The following is a 24630-nucleotide window of genomic DNA, read 5'->3' on the forward strand; positions in this document are numbered from 1 at the left end:
CTGAAGGGGTTTATAGAAAGGATATACTATTTAGAACTGCACCAGAAAGATAAACAGGATGGCATCTTAAAGGTATCATAACACATAACAGGTACCCACGCAGGGTCATGGCCCTTGAGACAGAAGGGTGAGGATCAGAGATGGGGGTTTGGGTGGTACATTACAAGCCTGCCTCTGGGTGTGTAGAATGTGAGGTATATGAAGTACCTCTGGATGGTGCTGTCTATGGGTGTCTGGGAAGAGGCCCTCCTCCAGCTCTGAGCACCAGAGAGAGAGCTGGCCTGGGGGCTCAGGTTTGAGAGCTGGAGTTGAGGTGGTGGCCAGAGCCACAGGAGTGGTTGAGACCACCAAGGGAAAGTGAGCAGAGAAAACCGCTCCCAAGAAGGTCCAGGAGGAGGAGGAGGAGCCAGAAAAAGACCTCGGGGTGTGGACAGTGACAGATAAAGGCTGTGAGAGAGAAGGGCCAGGGAGAGGGGACACCTGAGTTGGGCCCTGTAGATAGGGAGGATGTAAGGGAGGGCTGTGGCCAGCCAGGAGAGAGGAAAGTGGGGACAGCGGAAGGGAGGTAACACACTGGGGGGCCGTATTTGGGGCAGTGCCGTGGGTGGCTGCGCACATCTCAGGTGGGGAAGGCAGCCTGCTGTGGGTGCCAGGAGCCGCTGCAGGACTAGATTGAGCCTCCGCTAACCTTCTGCAGCGCTGATGAAAGGTCTGGGAGACCAGAGGCCAGAATAGGGCAGGGAGCTCCGTGAGCTCCCTGCTTTCAAAGTGGGCTGGGGTGGGCAGACAGACCTGGGGGGTCTGTGGCGCTGAGTTGTGAGCCGCTGTTTTGAGTCTGCGCAGGGAGTGAGCAGGGTGGGTGAGGCCTGGGCAGAAAGACCTTAGCTCTGGTGATGAACCAGAAGACCTAAAGAAAGTTTCAGCAGGGCTGGTGCCCAGGAGCACCAGGAAACGAAACTGGAGGCTGATGGAAATGGCTGATCTGACGTAAGTGGCTAATCTGCATGGAAATCTGTGCCCAGTGAACAGAGAGATGAAAATTCCTGTAATCTCCCTGTGGAGAGTTTGAACTCCAGGATCTCTAGAGATGGCACTGAAGCTCTTTCTGCATGAGATCAGTTGTATGGGACCAGGTTGGATGGTGGAAGCTCCCTCTAGGAAAGGGACCCCTGGTACATGAAGGGAAGTTCCAGAAACCCCGATCAGCTGGCAGTAGCAGGACTGGGACCGTCACCTGAGGGTTGGTGAACCCTGCTGGGAGGGGCGGGGGGTGGTGGTGGTTCTGTTTGGCTGTGTCAACCCCTTCCTTAACATTTCCACTCTTCTGCTGATTTCCAACTTTAGGACATGAAGAAACGTTCGTTACAAAAGTTCTCTTTGTATGTCAGAATTCTATAGAGTCATTTAGAAGTCAAGAAAATAAAATAGGAATGGATGACAAGCAGAACAGTGATTACAGAAAGAAAATGACTGTGCAGTTATGGAAAATCTTTTATTGAAGAAAACAGACTCCTATAATCTTGTGGAAAAATGGAAATTGATTAAAGGGGGTAAGCAGAGACATCCTCTACCTCAGCTGAGAGCCTCTGTGTACAGACACACACTGGGTAGAACCCAAAACATTCTGCTAAGATCTGAATACTAAGATAAGTGCATAAGTGCATAATGTAAACGCTGACGGCCTCAGACCGGACAACGCTAACGTTTCCGTCTACATAAAGGTCATTCAACATAAGCACACACTGTGCTGCCTGGCTACTGCTACAGGTACAGATGGGGACTGAGGTGTCTAAGCCTCTCTGTCACTAGTAAACTTATTTACCTATTTTTCAAATTAAAACTGATTCTTTGATATAGAGAAACCCCAAATTTGGGAATTGTTTGAGTGTCAGACTTTAACTGCATTCCTGAGGATATGATGAATAAGTGGGTAAGACTAGTAATTTCCTTGCCCTGGACAGTGAATGCCTGGCTTGGTTTGGGGGCGCTGAAAGAGGGCACTGTATCACAAGGAAGCACTTAGGGGGACTGCCGTACCCAATTGGGAGAACCATATGTTCACTAGCTGTCCTTGTGTCATTTCCAGGTCTTCCCGGAACTTCTAGACGAGGCCTGTGGATACCTCTCCCATTCATGAGCAGGTCTGCCCTGAGCTGGAGCCACCCCAACTGAAACGAACTCCCAAACTGCTTAGTCTAACTATCTACATGCTTTGTTACTGAGCCTCACCCTCAGAGCACAGGCTTGGGGCAGCTGCCAGACCCCTGCAGGGCTCCCAAGGCTCCCTCACTACCTACTAATGTGGATCCCTTGAGTTGCCAGGCCTCTGCTCAGGGAAGCCTGACTCCCCACTAGGATTGGCACTGGTTTCTGAACACTGCCTGATGCCCAGGGGCCTGCTTTACCTGGCCTGACTGCAGGTGATATGCACCTGCCACAGCTCTCCACCCATGGCCTGGCATCTGCTTCCTCATCTTGGCCCTCCTGGTGTTCTTTGGCTGATGACCAAGACTGCTGGATGGTGGGCTGTCCTTGGATACCAGGCATCTAGTGCCCTGACAGAAACTGGGCCTCAATTCCTTCATCCTTCCACCCTGCCTGGCACTATCTGAGTCATGACCCTCAGGTACTCTGCTCATGCTGCAGGCTGCTCTCAGCAGCAACCTCCACTTTCAGAAAGTTCTACTGGCCTGTTTTGTGGGAGTCTCCTGTTGTGCTGCTTCTGCATGACCACCCCCTCCTGCCCTTCCATGGACATCCTGACAATAACCCAGGGTCAGATACGATGTTTGGACCCTGCCTTTAGGAAGCTTATCAAATTACAAGGTAAATCATAATCCTTAGCATTGCGGCGCATTACATCTGGGGTCTGTATCTAACTGAACTCCCACTAAATTTATGTGACTTAACTCAAGGTCATACAGCCAGTTAGGAGGTGTGGAGCTGGCATCAGCATTCAATTGCCTCATTCCTGTCTTACAGGACATTAGAGTCCACTGCTATCTGTGTCTATGCATTAACAAATCTTACCAAAGCTGCTGAAATCTGGAATTGAAAATGAACCATGTCCTATAGAAAAACAGTGTGGAAAACTGTGACTTGAGTTTTTGGTTTTGATTGTCCCTCAGTCCCAGGGATGCTTCAGGAAAGTCATTTATAGCCTCCTTTCCCATACACAAAAAACACATACATTATGGCACACGACATCATGACACCATGTAGGATGAGGGTGAAGACAGCAATCTACTGGCAGGAGGGCATAAGTTATAAGATAACTTTCTAAAGACTCTTGGTAAACGGAGGGGACAGCCCGGAGGCTCATTCTTGCCCTTCTGTGTCAAAGAAGTCTTTCCAGATAAACACAAGACTGAGGGCCAGACCAGGCAATGGTCCCTGGGGAGGGAGGTGGACACAGCCTAAGACTTTTGTTCTTTGTAATGAGAGAAAACTAATAGAAAAGAAGGGAGATAGGAGAGACAAGGGGGAAGGGAAAGAGGAGGAGGAGGAGGCATGACGAGACCCCATGCTGGAAGGCCAGGTTCAAGCCCTCTACCACCGTGCATTTATTGAGCAATGCCAGGCGACTCTAGTCTCCCACCTCGGCTTACTCACGCGCAAAATGGAAATTTTAACTCTTACCTCCCAGGGCTGTTAGTATGAGAATCAAAAGAGGGCGTGGATTTGGTTGTACTAAAAAAGCAGAGGAAAAATGTTACTTGTCATTACCTAACAGCCAAAGACCAACAGTCAGAGGGTTAGTATGCCAGAGAAGTCTTGTGGTTGTTTAGTTCTTTCCGAATAAGGAATAAACTCTTACTGAGTCATTAGTAGTTATTGAAAAAATTAGTAAGCTCTATGTATTTGAATAGTAAAATGATGAATCTGGGCCCCAAGCCCTTCATTCACGAGTAAGTGACATTGAACCCTGGGGGCTCTAATCTTGTTTAATTCATCCTTTCCTTTGCGTAAAACTGGGAAAGCCCCAATACTGATCATTTGGGAGAGGTCAAATGAATCACAATGTCAGTTTCTCTCTGGGCTAATAACTCAATGAGCAGAAAGAGATGTCCTTTCCTTTAAATGAATATGAATTTATATCTAGTTAACATATATACTCTGCGACAATTTCATGAACTGTGTCCAGTGACAAATGTTCATGTATATCCAAGATGAAGAGAGGCATGTACTCAGGGTGATGATGGATGTATTCACCTTGGGCGTGGAGGGTAAGCCCAGGTAGTGGGTGCTGGAAGCTTCCAGTGCTCATGGTCAGTAGGAGTGGAAATCCTCATGGAATCTGGATATTGGGGAGTAGTTTGGGGGGGGGATTCAGGCTGGAAGAACTACACAACCTCATCTGCTAGCTAACATAATCTGTCGGAGACCTGCATCTTTGTAGGCCCAGCTAAAAACTTGCATATAGCATTTAAACATCAAGCGATCAGCACATTTTAAAGGTGAGTTTATATGATGATATATAAAAAAAGTCAGTTAATGAACTAGAGATCTAAAAGGTAGACCCATCAGATTTAAAGACCATGGACTTTAAGAGGCAGAGAAAAGCAGCTCACTGGTTCCCTCTCAAGCAGGGGCTTGTTCTTCTGTTGAAATCAAAGCTGGCACCCACCATTGCATGTAATTCTGAAGAGCTTAAAGGAGACTCAGGGGCCCACCTATTCATGTGAGTTCAACCCTCAAAGAGACAGGCTTCCCCACGTGGGTGCAAAACTGACACACATATCCACAGCTGACTGAGCTCCTTTTAAAAGCCCCTTGGTGGGCTAAGCATTAGTGGAGTGTCATCAGCCACTGTAGAAGGATCTTCACACCTTAGCCCGGGTCCATTTGGTGGTGAACTGTAAACATCTAACTTCTCCACAGAAGGAATTGCAGTGCAGACAGACCGGAAAACTAAGTTCTGCACTTTACACGTGACTAGAGACCAACACTCTTTGAAGACGAAACTAAATGCCACAAACCTAGGGTGGATGCTGAAAAATCACTGACCTCTCCTTTTCTTTCTCATTTTTAGCTGTTCCTTCCTCAAATGTTAACTCATTTTTCTGTTGAGTGAAGATTACTAAAGGGGCGGGAACCTTTCCTACTCTTGGGCAACATTTATAAAGGGTGGAGTCCTCACTTTTTTTTTTTGTTCATTTATTCCATTAAAGTACTATTATTTGGGGTTGGTCTGTAAGAGCCTAATATCTTCAATTTGGCTATTCTAATGATAGCTGAGTGAAACTAAATCATATTTTCTAAACACTTTTTTGGGCTTTCCCAAAATAGCTTAAAGAATTATGAAATGAACCATGATTAGCATCTCAGATTGTAAAGTCTTCAAAAAAGGATGACTACTGATATCACTGAGATGCAATCTTTGAGGTTAACAAAAAAACCCACTCTAAAGTTTTCTTGTTCCTTGAAATACAGTTGTTGAAAAAATATATATATATAGGAAAAAGCAAGGAAATCATTAAAGTTCAAGAGATCCTTGGTGCCATTTTTCTAGTAAAGTGTCATTTTTATGGTACCTTGAGTTTGATCACTGCAGAACCCAGCAGGACATTAACGACAGGACACGCTTGCTTTACTTCTGGATGGGACGTGAATTTCGCCTAAGGAAGGTGTTCTATAAATAGACGCATTCCACCCTCCAACTCAGATCTGACACCTCCTAGGTGGCATCTGAAAATTTATCCTTTGCATGTTTTCAAAATGTCAGCTTGATAAACCTCTAAACTTTGCAGGTTCCGGTGGATAAACGATTTTATAGACTACACAGAGTGACAGATGAACGCAAAAAGCAAGGACATTGTGGGAAGCTATAGATGTTGTCCACTCTGCATTTCAGGTGAATGCTTTCCAGACTCAGGAGTCAAACCAACTAAGGTCTGGGTTTATATTTGGCCACTCACACACACTGTGAGGCCTTGGGCAAGATATTTTACCTTTCTCTCTTTCTTCTTCTTCTTTTTTTTTTTAAAGATTGTATTTATTTGAGAGAGAGAGCACAGAGGGAGAGGGAGAAGCTGACTCTCCACTGAGCAGGGAGCCCGATGAGGGGCTCCAACCCAGAACCCTGGGATCATGACCTGAACTGATGGCAGATGCTTAACCGATTGAGCCACCCAGGTACTTCACCTTCACCTTTCTGAGCTTCCATTCCCTTACACAAGAAACAAAGATAATGCCCAACTTTGTGCAGTTCTGGACCGGCTCAGATGAAATAGCACATGAAATGCAAATCTTAGAGCTTCTGGAACACTGCAGACCCTCAGTAAGGATTGGCTTGCAAAAGCAAAAGGAGAAGATCAATACACCAAAATCAAAGAGCATTTTCATGAAATATAAACACCGCAAAGAGAAGAACTCGGGTGACTTCTTGCCCATTTAAGCAACAAGTTCATAAAGGGCCATCAGACTGCAGATGGTGTAAAGCTGATGCCATTGGTTGGTAGCTAAGGCTACTGTGCTGAGTTCTGCTCTTTCTCTGCCTGAGCCCGTTTCCTGTCCCCTCCGCGGGATGGTACTGCCCCGGGAGCACACTGGCACTGACTTGCTCAAGCTGGAAACATCCATACTTAAATGTTTTCCTTTATGAAAAGGAACAAGCCAGATACTATTCTTAGGAAGGAAAAAAAAAAAAAAAGACAAGCTTTTTTTCCTAGAAGTAAGCTCAGCAAGTTGGCCGCTCTGGCCCCCACCCCCTGCGTTGATACAAGGGCTTTCATTATTCCCAGTGTCAGGACAGAGCAGCATTCTGTGGCCAGGCTGGGCCATGCGTTCAGAGGGCATAATTATGCTCAAGGAGGGCAGAGGAGTCCCAAGGCACTTGGTGCTCCCAGGGAACTCTTGACTCTTTATTTATTTATCTGACCGAATATAGCTGCGTCTTGGGTCACTGGGCCTTCAGCAGGGGCTGGTAACATAGAAATGTCCATGGGCATTTATTAATAGTTCCAAAACAATCCTGAGATCTCCAAATGCTAGCACGTGATTTACCAGCCTTGGTTATGAAATACTCTTGGGTACTGTGTGCCCTCAAGTGTAAGTTCAGATGAATCAGCTGAAGAAGAGAAACACTATGCCAAGGAACTACTAAAGGGGTAAAACCAGACTTCCTGCCACGGAGCATTAGGCCTGGGACTGGCACATGAAAGAAATCAGGAAAGCTGCAAATAAGTGGATTTACAAACTGGTTGGCACAACTGCCTTGTGGAAATGCAATAAAGGTGGCTGTAGCTCCAGAAAGGAACCAGCCTGGACCAGGAGACAGGATAAAGAATGGTGCCTCACAGGGCACCGGGACTACAGATCAGCTGAGCAAGATGGGAGTATGTGTGAGCATGCACTGGGACAGAAGGTGAGCAGAGGGGGAAAGAGCGGATGGAGGTCCTAACTATGGGGCCGCAGCAGCAGTGAGGCATCTCTTAGGATACAGGAGGGCAGCTGCTGGGTGAACATGTGGGCATGAAGACAGAGGTTGCTGGGCAGCGATGACGGAGTGTGAGAAGGCTGATAGCCTGCCCAGCAGTCACCCTCAGTAAAGGGTGCCTTTACTCCCTGCCTCCCCCAGCCAGGCCCCCTCCTCAGAGCATGGAGTCCACACCCGACTCTGCAGATGACTCAGCATTCTGTAATAGGGAGTTTGGGGCCTCCTCCTCCACCAGCTAGGCTCCCCGGCCCTGACCCAGGGGTGCTGAGCAAATGCTGCCTGAATGAGGCCAAGAGGTGGTAGATTCCAGAAGGCTGGCCTGCTGGACCCCCGAGGCCAGACCAGAAGTCACTTTCTGTGCACTAAGAAGGTAAGGGAGGGGGCATGGTTTCTTTGCCACCAGAAGACGAAGGGGAAGTAAGCTGCCTTCCCTTCCCAACCAGGATACTAGTGGATTTGGCAAGGCAGGCCTGTGGACTGGTTTCAGCTGACATGACAGGGCTAGGCTGAGAGCAGGAGGGCCATCTTTTGGTCCTAGTTTTGTTACTCCTGGATTAGGTGACCTTGGAGAAATTGCTTATCCTTCTAAAATTAGGGAGTGGTTGACCTCTGGCTTCCAAATGTGGCTGATTATCAGAATCACCTGGGGAGCTTTACACACACATACACACACACACACACACACACACACACGAATCAGAAGCTCTGGGCAGGGCCTGGGAATTTATACATTGGTTAGGTTACATTTACATGATCACGGACACTTGAGAAACTCTGGAGGCACTTCTAGCATTTGAGGAATAGGATTTTATGAAATGTGCACACAGCTTTTAGAGAACCTTTTCCCTCCTACTTTTTCTTAGAGGAGTCATGCACTTTTCTCTCTTCAGAGATGTGACAGAGTCCACTATAGTACTTGAGGATGGTTAGCAGATGACCACTTACCCTGTCGGGTAATACACAGCTCTGGGGCTCCCTGCCAAAAGGCTCAGTTACGAGGTGGAGGAGCCCAGAGCCACAGTGTGCGCGCTTGCAGGCCACCACCCTGAATGGGGATGTGGTATGGCCCTCAGGGCAGCACACTCAGTGCATCAGGCTGAACCAACCTCCTCCTAGGGTGACTCTGGCTCCAGGCAGTGATATCACACATCAGGTTCTGTGCCTTAGGCATGGGATGACTGGTGGTGGCATCTGAGCACCCCACTCTGGTTCAGCTGGCTACATTCCCATTGTCCTAAGAAAACAGCAGCTCCAGGTGGTGGGTGCATTGATCCCTCCCTGTGTGCCCTCCAGGTTAGGTCACACCGGATCCCCACAAACGTCCTCTGATGTGCTCTTATTGGTTCCATTTCACAGATTATAAAACAGGTTTGGAAACTGGAAACAGGATCTGCCTAAGATCACAGAGTAGGAGCCAGAATCTAAACAGGCATTCTGATCTTAAGGCTCTTTTCTTATGCTTTTCCACATTCCATTCCCTAGGGCATGTGAATGGAGCCTCCCCCATGCCCACCTTCTCTTAGAGAGGAGACAGAGGGAAGGGTCCCCTGCTGCCCGGGGTGTCTCCTTGGCTCACCTTGGCCAGCCTCGCTCGCTTGATGAGGTCGTTGAGTTTGCGCACAGCCGCTTTCTGGGGAAGGCTCTGGATGTCTCTGAAGAGGTCCTGGGCTTCTGCCTCGAAGAGGCGGCGGTTGTCAGTGTTCTGTAGGGGCTGTGCCCAAAAAGAGCCGATGTAGACGCGAAGCACCTCGGGTGTGTTGATGACTTTGCCTAGGGACCACATGAGGGCCCCGTAGACGCGCATCAGCTGTTGTGTGTCCACTTGGTCGGCCTTGTTCAGCACCACACGGATCTTGTCATCCTGGCCCCGGAAGGCCTTGATGGCCTCCGAGAACTCATCTGAGATGTCCAGTTTGTGAGCATCGAAGAGCAGGATGATCCTGTCGACGCGCTCCGCGAACCACTGCAGCACCTGGCAGAAGTCGTAGCCTAGGTGGAGAGAAGGGCACGTTAGTGTGGCTGGCTGCTTGGGGCTGGGGACTCGCTGGGTCCCTGGCAGCGGCCAAGGACAGAGTGCCACCTCCAGGGAGGCAGCCGAGGCTTCACAGCCTGAATATCACTGCAAAGGAGCCCCTCCGGGGCTGGACGCATTTAGGAGTTAACATGGAGGGTCCCAGGAGCCCTTCCCGGGGAAGAAACAGGGCCCGAGAAGGGCATCGCTCTGACTGGGCATCGCTCACTCCCAGACCTGTGATTTCATGCAGTCCTCATGAGCCCCTTACTTCACCTGGTATGGCTCTTGGGATTGATAGCAAATTGGATCAATAGCTCTGTAAAACCAAAGACCCCAGGTCAAAAGCTCTCCCTTCTGCAAGGGAGACAGAACATAAAGACTCCTAACTCTGGGAAACGAACTAGGGGTGGTGGAAGGGGAGGAGGGTGGGGGGTGGGGGTGAATGGGTGACGGGCACTGAGGGGGGCACTTGACGGGATGAGCACTGGGTGTTATTCTGTATGTTGGCAAATTGAACACCAATAAAAAATAAAAGGCTTGCTATTCTGAAAGTAGCAGAGGTGCAGAGGGAAGAAAACCCAGGGGGCACTCAAGGTCCCACGGGGTGCCCAGTAAGCACAACAAAAGATGAATTATCTTCCCTTATCCTACGTATTTAAGAGTGTTAAAGGAGGCCAAAGGTTGGTCACAAAACTGTGACCAATATTTATCATTTGAGCTATTTATATCTTAAGTAAGTTGTAAATATTTTTTAAAAACCACGTCTCACAGCCATTGTGCGAGATGGTCTCTTGCCAGTTTCTTTTGTAAAATTTGCTAGGCCCACAACAAATTATTGAGCTCGCTCTGGCCGCGCGCCAATATGCTCCGAATCATGCAGCTCCATAAACATTCTTTGCAGACCATGGTCAAGGCCTGTTTTGGGCACCCCCATTGGGGAGGCAGAGGCCCATGAAAAGCAGACAACAGAGTACCAGTCCCACAAGGCTTATTTTTAATCTCAGTCTGATGACCTATGGGCTCAGGGTAGGTACAGCCCAATTAGAGCTGAGATGGCACCTTTCCTGACCCCCTACTTTAGTTCTATCATCTCTTTTTATAGATTTTGAGAACTTCCAAACAGACATAAAGGTCTAGAAAATAATATGATGAATGCTGATATACCTATCACATAACTTTTTTTTTTTTAAAGATTTTATTTATTTATTCATGAGAGACACACACACACACACACAGAGAGAGAGAGAGAGAGAGGCAGAGACACAGGCAGAGGGAGAAGCAGGCTCCATGCAGGGAAGCCAATGCAGGACTCGATCCCGGGTCTCCAGGATCAGGCCCTGGGCTGAAGGTGGCACTAAACCGCTGAGCCACCTGGGCTGCTCCCCCATCACATAACTTTAATAAGTTTTGATTCTTGGCGTTATTTGCCTCAGATACTTTAAGGAATTTAAGTGTTCTTTCTTTATATAACAAAATCTCATATATCAGTGAGGATGAATTAGATTTTCACTTGTCGACACCGGCAAATCTCCAAAAGACTAGGGAGTAAAAAATCAGTTTCAAAAGGATATGTACAAAAAAAAAAAAAAAAAAAGATATGTACAACATGACAACGCTCACATAAAATGTTAAAAAACAAAGCAATACTCAAAAGCCAACAGATTATAGACTACAGCATAAATATTAACGCTAATTTTGGATATTGATGAACTCTGAAGGATCTAAGGTAGATGGGAAAACATCTAGGATGATCTATTTTCAAAAATAAAGGTAGTTGATGAACTAAACTTTCCATAAATTTGAAGAACAGGTGTAAGGGGAGTAGACGAAGAACAAAGGGATTTAGACAGTTTTAATAAGGAAACAAAACATTCCAAAATGCTACCCCCCCGCCCCCGTGTGCTTGGGGACCAAGCACATTCCCCAGAGGAAAGCACTGCCCTGAACGTGGTGTTTATCATCATTACATTTGTGTATTTCCTGTTCATACTTTTCACTTCTCTCTTCTGTCTCATGATGGCACTCCCTGATTCCTTAGGGACAAGGAGGGCAAAGGTAGTTGTCGGAATGTGGGCCAGAGTTTATTTTCATTGTGATCAGCAGTCAGGAAAACTGCTGACCAGAGGAAAACTAAAGACCTGTTGAATGGGGTCGTACAGCAGTACGTAAAGATTCAGCCTCAAGATTTCACTCTCAGCTTTGTCCTTGCAGGGCCAGAACAAACTGCCTCCCAAGGTGGTTCTGTTTCCAGCCTGACCTGGGTCAGTCAGATAGCCCCAGACACTGGGTAGCAGATCTCAGCAGATGAATGATGGCCTTGTGCCCTGGGAGCCAGGAAGATGTTTTAGAACTGACCACCAAAAGGACGTGTGTGTGGACACTGGAGGGGAAAGCAGTTGAATTTTGCTGAACACCTTTCCTATTGGGTGAGGGGTTCCATGTGGGCCATAGAAGCTGAAGGTGTGACAGGCAGTCCCTTACCCGACTCATTGTCAGGCTGGGTATGGACAGGTGATCTAGAACCAGAGAATCATCTCCTTCCACCAGAGTGGGGTGTTGAATCTTGAGGGAATGAAGGAAAGACACAGGGAAAATGAGAATTTCTTCATGGCAGAAGTGCTAAACTGAGAGTACAGTGGTGACGGCTTCCTAACCTAGTGTTTGAGACTAGCTTTCCAACCTATCCATTAATTCTGTGAATAACTTGATTTTCCGAAAATTTCCTTTTTGCTTACATCAGAATCAGCTTCCTTGATTTGCTACCAGGAATCATGATTGGTAAATAATTTTCCCCACAATACTTTTATAAATAGTGCCAAAAGAAATTTGGCACCCCCATCGCTGTCACTACCCACATGTGTCAATTCAGTCACGGTGAAACGAATCTCTTTCTCCAAGGCCCATCCAGGTTGAATGGTTGACCTTGACAGTACCTATATTTACACTTTCACTTAAATTTGGGTTCCTAATAGTTATTTTCAATGTCTTTTTAAAAGATGTCACTCCAATGCCTCATTGAAATAAAACATTGGTGGGAACAGAGCTTCTAGATGTAAGTTTACCGTAAGTGAGGCCATTACTCATCTCTGGAGGAATGGCCACGTGGCCATATTTTCTTGTTTTAAAGTAACCAGGAAAACTTAAGGTTTAAGAAGTACAGGTAGATGGAACTTGTGTTCCATCTGTTTGTCACTGAGCAGGTGTAAAAGGATGATTTGTTACACCTTATGGAGTATAATCAAAGGAGATGAAATCACCAAGTGTCTCAAGAGAAGGCAAAGAATTACCATAGCTGGGATAGATTGATCTGGTCTTTTTTTATTTTTAAAATTTTTTTGTACACAGTTGTTGTTATTAGTATTTTACCATTTTGACCATTTTTTAAAAGAGTTTATTTATTTTAGAGGGGGAGAGGGACAAAGGGAGGAATCTGGAGCAGATTGTCCACTGAGCATAGAGCCTGACATGGGGCTTGATCTCACAACTCTGAGATCAAGACCTGAGGCAAAATCAAAAGGTAGGCACTTAACTGACTGGACCCCCCAGACGCTCCCCATTTTCACCATTTTTCAAGGGTACAATTTATTGGCATTAAGCCCATTCACGTTGTTGTGTAATCACCACCATACATTCCAGAACTCTCCATCTTCCAAACTGAAACTAAGTACCCATTAAACATTAACTTCTCATTTCTCCCTGCCCCCTCCAACCCTGGCCACCACAATTCTATTTTGTCTTTATGAATTTGCCTACTCTAGGTACCTCATACATCTGGAATTGTAGGGTATTTATCTTTTTGTGACTGGCTTCTTTCATTTACCACAATGCTCTCAAGGTCCATCCATGTTGTAGAATTTGTCAGAATTTCCTTCCTTTTTAAGGCTGAATAGGTCTGCTCAATTCTTATATCTTCATGCTATAAGACAGGCACCAAGTACCTATCTACCGAAAAGTACCTATCTACTGAAAAGTTCCATCTGATTTTAAAGAAATTATTTAATTTAATGATGTTATTTAGTCTATCTGTTGAAGGAAAACTGACTGGTCCTGAGATTCAGATCACTGAATCTCAAAGTATGGTCTCGTATTAGACTCAGAAAAAGAAGGTGCACGCCAAAGTTTGGATTTGCAGACCTCTCCCTAGAAGCACAGAATCGGAATCTCTGAGGCTGGGCTTGGTCATCTGCATTTTTTTTTAAACCTCCCAGATAGTCCGGAATGCCTGGTAGTTTAAGGACCACTACTCTAGACTGAATACTCATAGGATGGCACAGATAGATCTATTTTACTACCGGTCTAAACGCATCTAAAATAGCTTCTTTTTATTCTAAAAAGTTACCAATAGATGCTTAGATGGCACATCATAGAACTGAGGAAACGTGGAATTTAAATCTGCTTATTTGAAGATGGAATTTTAAATATATTAAAGTTTCCCCATCTTTGCTCATGCTGGATCTCAGCCTAGCCAAGTCCTGGCAAGCCCTTCCCCTCGGGCTTAGGACCCAGAAATTTGGCCTAAATTCTCATCATTCTTCAAAATACCTGAGCGGAACCTGATTCAGTTCCGTGTTACTTAACTTTCTTAAGCCCCAATTTTCTCATCTGTAAAATTGAGCCATTGAGCGATTACATGAGAAAATTCTCTTAACGTGCTCAATATAGTGTTGAAACTTAGTAAACTTCCAATAAATATAAACTTTTATTATTATTTGTCCCCCCAACCCCTGCTATACATGGATTTAAAAGCTCCTTCTTCTGACCACTTCCCACCCCCAGCCCTTTGCTTATACTTTACAGAGTGTATTATAATTTGATGGATAAATGGGTCTCTCTCATTGGATCATAACTTCTTTAACTGCAGGGACCATGTCTTCCTCATTCTTGCATAAGAGATGGACATAGATAATATATTCTTTTTTCAAGGCTTTAAAAAATTGAAATATAATAGACACAGAACATTGTATTAGTTTTATGTATTCAAAGAGATCTATTCTTGAAAAAGTGCTTCCAATTAAAAAAACAAAACAAAACAAAAACAAAACCAACAAACCCTGAGTCAGAAGCAGTTTCTTCACAGGAAGCTAGTGGAAAGCAGTGGTCAGATTTTTTCCTTTTACTGTTGTAGGATAAGATTTTTGAGGCTTACCTGCCTAACACATTCTTATCTTCCTTTAGGAAAGATCAAGGCTCCAACAAAGAATGGAGAAAGAACAAAGGAGACAATTGCAGTGAAGTGTATTGATGGTAGCATATATGAATTTCCTCATTCTAGAATTTCTAAGAGAACTCTATACACTTATACACATGGTATCCTACTATCATATCATTACTCATAAACTCAAAAATAATCTAGTGGTTTTGTTTCCTGAACTTGTGAGTACATTAACAGTTATTTAAGGTGGTGTAAGTTAGCACATTACTAATGATAGGAAACTTTATGATCAACTTGTAAAGAGGGCCACGCGTAATTCTGTTTTAACAGTAAGTATAAGGGTGATCAAAATTGGAAAATTAAATATAACAATAATAATGGTTAATGCTAATAATATGCTTACCAAGGCCTTGTTCTTATCAGTGTGCACACATTAACTCATTTAATCTTCACAACAAGTGTGGGGTAGGTAGTATTATAGTTTCATTCAACATCACTGGTTTTGCAAATACATACTTCTATACTGTGTAAAGTTAATACAAATTATATACAATTAGAAACAAGGTGGTAACTGGGTAAGGTGTGGGTGTGTTAATTAGCTTAGTTGTAGGAATCATTTCACTGTATACGTACATTAAATCATGTCATAACACCTTCAATATACAGAATTTTTAAAAAGATTTTATTTATTTATTCATGAGAGACACAGAGAGAGAGGCAGAGACATAGGCAGAGAGACAAGTAGGCTCAGGGAGCCCGACGTGGGACTTGATCCCAGGAGCCTGGTATTAGGATCTCAGCTAAAGGCAGACACTCAACCACTGAGCCACCCAGGCATCCCAATATACAGAATTTTTATTTGTCGATTATGCCTCAGGAAAAAAAAATAAAAAGTATATTTGGACTCAGGCTGCCTGCCTTGGGTCTAATCCTGGCTCCATCATTTATTAGTTTTGTGAGTTGGGGCAAATTACTTAACCTCTCTCTGCCTCATATCCTCATCTGTAAAATGGAGCTAATGATAGCATCCACATATCACATGGGGCTGTGGAGTTAACATATGAGAAACATTTGAGTCATCTTGACATCTAGAAAGTCTCTGAAATGTTATCTACTGGTTATTCAAAAAACTTTTGCAGGGGCACCTGGGTGGCTCAGTTAAGTGTTTGCTCTCAGCTCAGGTCATGATCTTGGGGTCCTGGGATCGAGCCCCACATCGGGCTCCCTGAGCAGAGAGCCTGCTTCTCCTTCTCCCCTTCCTTCCCCCGCTCAATCTTTCTTTCTTGCACTCTCTCTCAAATAAATAAAATCATTAACCCTGCCCCCCCAAAAAAACCCCCAAAAAGCCATTGCAACTGCTGCATGGTGGGAGCACAATAAATGTTGAAGGATGCATGGCTGGGGCAAAGTATAGTCTGCAGCCATGGAGAAAACACAGTGAATAAGGGTAAAGGTGACAGTGATATGATGCTTGAGCCAATTGAAAGAATCAGTGCCCAGAAGATAGCTAACAGAAGATACAACTTAGTGGAGAACAGTCCATATTTTATAAATAGAGCTAGTGGGCCCTTGAAGGTCCAGAGGCCTTTCTTTTCTCCTTGTGAAACAGATGGAGTTCTGCCAGATGGTCTTAAAGGCCCAGGGTTGCTCCTAAAATAAAGCTATGATTCTTTTTTAAAAAAAATATTTTATTTATTTGTTCATGAGAGACATAGAGAGAGGCAGAGACATAGGCAGAGGGAGAAGCAGGCTCCATGCAGGGAGCCTGACACAGGACTTGATCCCAGGACCCCGGGATCACAACCTGAGCCAAAGGCAGATGCTCAGCCACTGAGCCACCCAGGTGCCCCTAAAGCTATGATTCTAATTGCAGATACACTCTGGCTTATGCAAGTGCTGTGCAGTCATACTGGCCGGGATAATCAGGGCATCCACTGTACCCAGTAGGAGAGTAATGGATTTTCCCAAAGATTCTGGTACAGAGGGTGGTCAGGTCCCCATTAGCAAATAGAGTTCAGCCTCACTATGCTAAGGAGGTCTGTGACAGAACTACTTGAAGCGAAGTGAAAACAAGGGGCCCTGACACAGAATGGGCCCTCCGCTACTATTCTGTTTGGCCTATACAAGTGTCTTTACACTTGGAATTGTCTGTTTTTGGTCCAAACATGCTTTGTAATTCTTACAGATAGCCTCTTCCACCTGGTGCCCCCTTCTGAGTGGAAATACCACAACTCTGACTCGACCCAACTCTGCCTCTGAAAAGCCACTCCCAGGTCCCGGCCCCCGCACAGGTTTTATAGCTCCCCACAGAACTGTACCATCTGAGGTCACAGCGGTTCCCCCAGGGGGCCTTGAAGCCCCAGGGGAGGGGCCCTTTTTACCCCTACAGCACCAAGGCAGTGCTCACCAAGAGCGAGCCTCCATAAATACTTCCTGAAGGCCTGAGTGTTTTCTGTGGAAAACTGTGTTCACAATTCCCAGAACTGGCATTAAACAACCTTCTGGAACACCTGTCTCTGGAACTTAGAAGTACACTAAACATTTTGAAATTCAACAATACATTTCAAATACAAAAGTTAAAAAGGGATTCATTAATGATTACCAAATGCCTAGGATGTGCTTGGAATGGTTGCTGAGGGACATCTATAAAACAAAGGCTGCTGGCTTGATCCATACTAATCCCAAACTGGAAACAATCCAAATGTCCCTCAACAGGTGAATGGATAAACTGTACCAGTGGAATAGTGCTCAGCAAGAAAAGGAATGAGCTACTGACATGCGCAGCCACATGGGGCCATCTCAGAAATGCCACACTGAGTGATGAGAGAAGCCTGAGGCTAAATAGTATGCATTGTAGGATTCCATTTATACAAAATTCTAGAACAGGCAAAACCAACCTACAGTGACCGGAGCAGGTCAGTGGTTGCTTCTGGCTGAGGGTGGGACTGGGCCTGACTGCAAAGTGGCATGGACAGAGGAGGAACTTCTCAGGGAGATGGAAAGTTTCTATTTCTTGATGGCGATGGTTACACTAAGGTGCACTGGTCAAAACTCACCAAACCGTACAATTAAAATGAGTGCATTATGTTATTATACTTCAATAAGATTGGCATTAAAAATAAAAAAAAATAAGAAAGAAGGAAAGAGAATGGACTCAAGGCTGCTTAACTTGTTTCAAGCTATGCATCTCCACAAACTGCTGGGTGGACCAAGAAGTTGAAATCTGCTCATCAACAGTACTATATGGCTCATCTGGCTGGGAACAGAGTTGAAGGGAGCTGAAGCAGGAGCCCTAGGCTTTAGTAAAAATCAGTCTTTTTTTTTTTTTTTTTAATCAGTCTTCATCAAAGAGGTTAATGTAAAATTTGGCTCATCCACTGGAACTTTGACAGTGGTGTAATTTCGTAAGATTCATACCTTCTGGCTAAGGTGATAAGAGAGTCTCTCATGGTGATGGGTCAGGGATGAGGATGCTCTGAGTTTATGAGAATCCATTCCAGCTAGGCAGAATGTACCAGAGCCTAGGGCACTTACAAACCTATGTGTGTGTGTGTGTATACGCATGTGGGGGTAGTGCGTGCATGTATGTATTAATGAGTATTTATGGAAGGCATAGGAACCAGTATCGTGACAGACTTGCCCCATGGTGTTCAATGTATTTTTTAATTTTTTTTTTAAAAGATTTTATTTATCTGATAGAGCATGAGCAGAAAAAAAGGCAGAGGGAGACGCAGACTCCCTGCTAAGCAGGGAACCCGATGTGGAACTGGATCCCACGACCCTGGATCATGGCCGGAGCTGAAGGCAATTAACCAACTGAGCCACCCAGGTGCCCTGTATTTTTAAAATTTATTCATTCTATTATAGACATTTCAATTCTATAAGACCTTTTTTTAAAAAAAAAGATTATTTATTTATTTATTCAGGAGAGACAGAGAGAGAGAGAGGCAGAGACACAGGCGAGGGAGAAGCAGGCTCCAATGCAGGGAGCCTGATGCGGCCCTTGATCCTGTGTCTCCAGGATCACACCCTGGACTGAAGGCGGTGCTAAACCGCTGAGCCACCGGGGCTGCCCTCTATAAGACCTTCTAATGGAACTTTAATTATTCTAGAATAAAACTGGTTGTCATCAGCCCAATTGGTTAAAAATGTAGTTTCTATCTTCACAAAAGGACCCTCCCCGCCCAAGTTATATAGCATTGGCAGCTGAGAAAGAGAATTTGTCCTGTGGAAGATCCCAGCTTGGCATCCTGGCTCCACGTTCTGGGAACAAAGGGAGGGGGCAGGAAGGAAGGGGCGCCTTCTACCCAATCAGGAGCTTTCATCACAGCCTCCATGGAAGCTGTGGTCTCCATCCGAAGGGACCCACCAGGAAATGACATCTGAGATTAGAACAGTTGCCCCCTGGCTCGGGTAAATATAGGGTGGGGGCCTTGAGAAAACAAATTTGGCAGTCTGTTTTTAATAGAACAGAAAAAAATGCTTAAATTTCTTCCCAGAGCCAAGTTGCTAATTACATGAGTTTTAAACAAGGCATGTGTCAATAAAAGGATGCAAGATAATGGAGGACAGCCAGAACAGAGGCCAGGTCCTCCCTGTCCATGCCTCTGGCCCCATCTTTGGGGTAGGGGAAACCACTTGCCCAGTTGGACATGGCCCAGGACTCTGCTCAGACCTCCCATCTTTGGTGGGGCACTGGCCTGGCCTTTCTAGAGCTCGCAGCTCCTGTCCACACCAGGGCACTCATTACCCTACCACAGCTCTGACTGTGCTGTTTGTTGGGGTATCATCAGCCTTTCTCCGGGCATCATGTCCATCTTTGTGTCCCTCGAGGACCTAGTTGGCTGTCCAATGCAGAGTGTCCAGACAGGCACACAGAGTATGTGAGCAGTACCTCTTAACTGCACTTCTTGTCTCCAGGCTCCTTCCTCTCCAATCTTGCCCTCAAATGGTCCCCACCTCTTCTCAGGAGTTGGAGAGAACCTCTAGAATTCTGAGTGCCCTGATTACTTTTAGAATAATTGTTTATAAATTCTGTGACTAGCTCCCACCTTACCTCTTCAGCTTTTTCTCAAGGTCTCTTATTAAACCCTACTCCACCTCATAAACCATGCTGGGGCTCTTTGCCCCTCTTCAAAAGCATCCTGTAGTCTTGTGCCTCTGCACCTCTGCCCAGCCCAGAATGCCCTGCTCTCTCTTCATCTCCAACTACGCATCCCTCGGGGTCACCTCCCTCCAAGAGGCCTTCCCCCACCTGAGCAGAATAGACCTTCCCTCCTATTTACTCCTGAGAGGGAGAACTCTCAGGAGCCACAGCTCAGTCACTAAACTATAAGCAGCCTGAGAGCAGGGGGCAAATCTTAATCATACTTGGCCTCCAAAAGCCCATCACAAAAATTTGTACTATCTAAATCAGGTTCCCTGTGATGGATTATTCTTAGACCACCAACAATTTTTCTTTGGTAACACGTATACCTTCCAACGATATATTTTTTGGTGATTATAAGACAGAAACTCTGTGAGGGTAGACTCCATCTCTCATTCTGTTTACCACTGTATAACCAGTACTCGGTACCTACAATTGAGGATGTTCAATAAATTTGGGCTATTCCTCAAAAAATCAAAAATAGAACTAGCATATGATCCCAGCAATCCCACTTCTGGGGATTCAGAAGAATTAAATTCAAAAGAATTTAAATTAGCATTCCCATGTTTACTGCATCACCATTCACAATAGCGGAGATATGGAAACAACCTTAATGTTCTTTGGCAGACAAATGAGTAACAGAAATGTGGTTTAGGGCAGCCCGGGCAGCTCAGCGGTTTAGCGCCGCCTTCAGCCCAGGGCATGATCCTGGAGACCCGGGATCGAGTCCCACGGCGGGCTCCCCGTAGGGAGCCTCCTTCTCCCTCTGCCTATGTCTCTACCTCTCTCTCTGTGTCTCTCATGAACAAACAAATAACATCTTTTTTAAAAATTTAAGAGGATAGACTGCATTTTAAGTGTTTTTACTATAATACATATACATATGTATTGCATATGTACATACATAAGTAAAATCTAAAACAATAAAATAAATTTGATTAATTAAGTGAATTGACTTGAACAAGAAGTATAACTGATTTTTAGCAAGTTAGAGGGCAAGGCTTCAATAGTGCTGTGAGTTTCTAAAAAAAAAAGAGCTGTTACTAATAATAGGAAGTACAAATAATCTCAAAATAAACATCAAATATCTGGGATTACTCAGGTATTAAATATACATTTTCAAAAATAGTCACTTCAGTTAACAATAACAGCCACTTCAGTTAAACATGTGCAAGGAGTCCTTGTATTGTTTCCAGGTGGAGTTTACTTTGCAGCTGGAAAAGGTTGTTTCTGAAAATATGACTGGGGTTGGGTGTGGAATGATTGCTCAAAATAAATGATGGCAGCAAATATTTACTAAGCTCTCTCAACATTCCTGCACTTTTAATCAACATAATCTCCTGTAATCGTCACAATAACCCCAGGAAGTACTGTGGGATGCCTGGGTGGCTCAGCAGTTGAGCATCTGCCTTTGGTTCAGGGCGTGATCCCGGAGTCCTGGGATGGAGTCCCACATTGGGCTTCCTACATGGAGCCTGCTTCTCCCTCTGCTTGTGTCTCTGCCTCTCTCTGTGTCTCTCATGAATAAATAAATAAAATCTTAAAAAAAAAAAAAGAAACAGGTACTATTATCATCCCAATTTTATGGGTGAGGCTATAGAGACTCAGAGAGGTTAAATAACTTACCCAAGGTCACACAGCTATTTCCTAGGAGAGCCAGGATTCAATCATCCCAGAGCCCGTGCTTTTATCCACTGCACGGCACCAAATGTACACCAGGGTGGTAGCATTAGAGGTGATTTTTGTTTTCTTCTTTTTGATCTTTTTAAAAGTAAAGTAGTTTTATAAGTGTTCTACAATAAACATACTATTTTTGTAATAAAAAATAATAAGCATATTGTAAAAATTATTGGTCCACATGTGACTGGGCTAACAATATTACTGAGCAAGGCTTTCCTTTTCTTCTATAATGGTGTTTAGCTAGGGTCTAGATTTCTAGCATTTTCTAGCCTATCACCATCTTAAGAAACCATGAGGGTGAAGTAGTGTCTTTGCAACTACACGTAACCTCTGGGGGAAGAGTCAGCCCTTGATCAGCTATACTTGCCAGACCAACAGGTACAAGCTGGTATGGAGATGAGTCACAGACACTTTGCTCCTGCTGCCCTCTCTACTTCGTCTCGCCCCAAGCTGATCAGAGCCATAGGTAGGGTGGGTGGGGGTAGCAGTTGGGGGGGGGGGGGGCATGGGTCGAGGCTCCTGGTGGGTGTGGGGAGGCACTGATACTAAACCCTGTCCTGGAGATGGAATAAGACTACCAGAGAAGAAAAGTGGCCTCCATGTAGGCACACACTATGGACGTTCAGTGTGTGTCTGCCTCGAAGTGTTCAGTTGCTAGTGGCCACCTCTTAGAGTATAATTGCCTACAAGAAAATTCCCATGATTACAGAGTTCCCTGTCTCACTGTGCCTGGCCTGAAGGGGGTTCAGCCACTGAACATACCATAGTTGAAATAAAACCAAGGACTGAATCTGTCCTTGGATGGGCTTGGTGTTGTTTATCTTCTGTTTCCTCTCCCAACTCCTTCTTCCTTTGGAATTTAGTCCAAACTCTGTGAACGAATTTATCGTTGCCTGTTTCCTCCTAAAATAAACAAGCTAACCCCACAGCCTGTCTCTCTTCCCTCTGGGGATGCTGTAAAGATAACGATGGGGCAGATGGGGGCCATGTGACCCCAAAGGCCCCTTACATCACTGGATCACACCGTACAGCACATAGGTGGGGAACAGAGAAAGGCTCCACTTGAATATTCAGCCTGATGAACACCATGGCCTCTGGTCATGTGACTATGTCAAAGGGGAAATTGGGTTTCATATCTCATTTTCCAACTCAGACTAAAAATTAGGTTAAGAAGCAAGTCCATTTAAAGAGCACTGACCCTAGCTAAAGCACCCCTGTGTGCTCCTTGCTGGAGAGAAAGATTGGTGGGAATTTACCAAGAAATTCCCACAGGTTCTGGAGCCTGGTTCAGCCATTTTGCTTTGCTGGGCCTCAGTTTCCAAATAAATCAGATGGGTTAGATGATCAGTAAGAATTTTTTTTAACAGATTTTAAATTAACTATAGTAGATATCAGATGGCTACAATACCAGCATAATAACATAAAACCGGGGATGCCCAAGTAGCTCAATGGTTGAGCATCCGCCTTTGGCTGAGGTTGTGATCCCAGGATCCTGGGATCAAGTTCTGCATTGGGCTCCCCACAGGAAGACTGCTTCTCCCTCTGCCTATGTCTCTGCCTCCCTATGTCTCTCATGAATAAATAAATAAATCTTAAAAAAAATAAAAAATAAATAAATAAATAAATAAATCAGGTGGTTATAGGAATACCCAATGACTAAATCTAAGGGGGAAAAACGATCAAGTAACAAGTCTCATTTTACTCTATTTGTTCCATTGGACTCCTGTACTATGGTGCATAGCGCTGATTTGAAGGTCCTTGCATGTTTCTACAAGGGTCTCTAGTTGCCCTGAAGTTTAATTTGTCACCCAACTGCCAGTAAGTCTATGCTGGAAGAAATTACCCAAGGAAAAGTCTCAGAATTTGAGCATTCAAGAATGCTTAAGAGATCATCAGACCCAAACTTCTAATAATAGAAGTAAGCAAATCCAGAAATCAAGTGTCATGCCTATGGAGATAGCCCATTTCTTGTTTTCGAGTGGGTGTTGTGTATCTCAGGCAAGAAAGTCTCTCACAATACATCTATAAATCAGACAGTTTGTACTTGTATTGGATTTTCTTGAGGCAAAAGGCCAATGAGACACAGTCTCCACCCAAGTGTGATGAGGCTAAATGTTTACAATCAAGGCTTCTACCTTGACAATACATTCTGTCATTCTGTGGTTCAGAAGGGCAAAAAGACAATATTTCTTCAAGCTACACTTTTCTAAAGAGAAATGTTAAAACAAGATGACAACTTTGGAATCAACAAACAGCTTGCCAGCAACTTCTGGCCTGCCCTGCCCTATTGCTCCTTTTAAACAATCCCAGCATTGCGTGAGCGTTCTGTGAGCATTTGGACAACAGCCAGTCATGAAGACCAGTGCCAGCCACTAAGTTATCAGCTAATCTGCTCTTAAAGCCAAACTATTACCCAGAGATAGTTACTTCTGGGTTTATATCACAGATGGAGAGGTAGATCAAGTCAATGGGGACCATGTGAATCCACACTGGGTTCCTTATTTAAAAAATGACTCACTTATTTAATTAAATAAAAGTTCACATAGTACCAACAGCATTTCAAAATGGTCAAATAACTCCAGAGAGGAAATACTTTGAAATACTGGTAAATATGCAAAGGTGCTCAATCACACTAATAATAAAAATGAAAATTTGAATTTGAATGAGATGCCATTCACCTATCAAAGATAAGGTGAAGATAAAGGGGAAAAAAATCAGTAATGCTCCTGGTTGGGGAGGATGTGTGCAAACAGGCACTACTCTATTGTTGGTGAGAATGTAAGTAGGAACATCTTCTAGAAAAGGCATTTTCGCATCAGTTAACTCAGTAAAAAGACCACAGTTCCTTTTGACTCAGTAATTTCACTACTAGGACTGCATCTTTTTTTTTTTTTTTAACTGACATGCAATATTATATTAGTTTCAGGTGTACAACACAGTGATTTGACAATTCTATCCATTACTCAATGCTCACCACACTAAGTGCACTTATCATACAATGTTATTACAATATTATTGACTATATTCTCTATGCTGTACTTTTTACTTCTGTGAATTATTCATTTTATAACTGGAAGTTTGTACCTCTCACTTTCCTTTGTCAGTTTCCCCCATTCTCCACCCACCTCCCCTCTGGCAAACAGACCCTCAGTCTGTTTCATTTTTTGTTTCTCTCTTCATTTGTTTTGTATCTTAGAGTT

The 24630-nt window shown here is 44.5% G+C and overlaps 1 protein-coding gene and 2 long non-coding RNA genes across 5 annotated transcripts in view; 2 read left to right on the forward strand and 1 right to left on the reverse strand.

Moving 5' to 3' along the window:
- The window catches only part of EHD4 (EH domain containing 4), an 80212-nt gene that overhangs the window by 10375 nt on the left and 45207 nt on the right, over positions 1 to 24630 (reverse strand). Inside the window, exon 4 of the mRNA XM_077880753.1 lies at positions 9015 to 9427. Coding sequence (XP_077736879.1) covers positions 9015 to 9427 — 413 coding nt within the window. The remainder of the gene's footprint in view (positions 1 to 9014; positions 9428 to 24630) is intronic.
- Positions 969 to 3194, forward strand: LOC144303647 (uncharacterized). The gene is made up of 3 exons (XR_013370640.1): positions 969 to 1240; positions 1345 to 1550; positions 2087 to 3194. It is a non-coding gene; the product is annotated as an uncharacterized LOC144303647 (long non-coding RNA).
- LOC144303062 (uncharacterized) overlaps positions 6771 to 24630 on the forward strand; it is a 32423-nt gene continuing 14563 nt past the window's right edge. For 2 of the 3 annotated variants that reach the window (XR_013370094.1, XR_013370092.1), the window contains exon 1: positions 6771 to 7366. This is a non-coding gene — a long non-coding RNA (uncharacterized LOC144303062). The remainder of the gene's footprint in view (positions 7367 to 24630) is intronic. The other variant, XR_013370093.1, reaches the window with a different exon arrangement.

Source organism: Canis aureus, chromosome 32 (assembly GCF_053574225.1).
Source record: "Canis aureus isolate CA01 chromosome 32, VMU_Caureus_v.1.0, whole genome shotgun sequence".
NCBI lineage: Eukaryota > Metazoa > Chordata > Mammalia > Carnivora > Canidae > Canis > Canis aureus.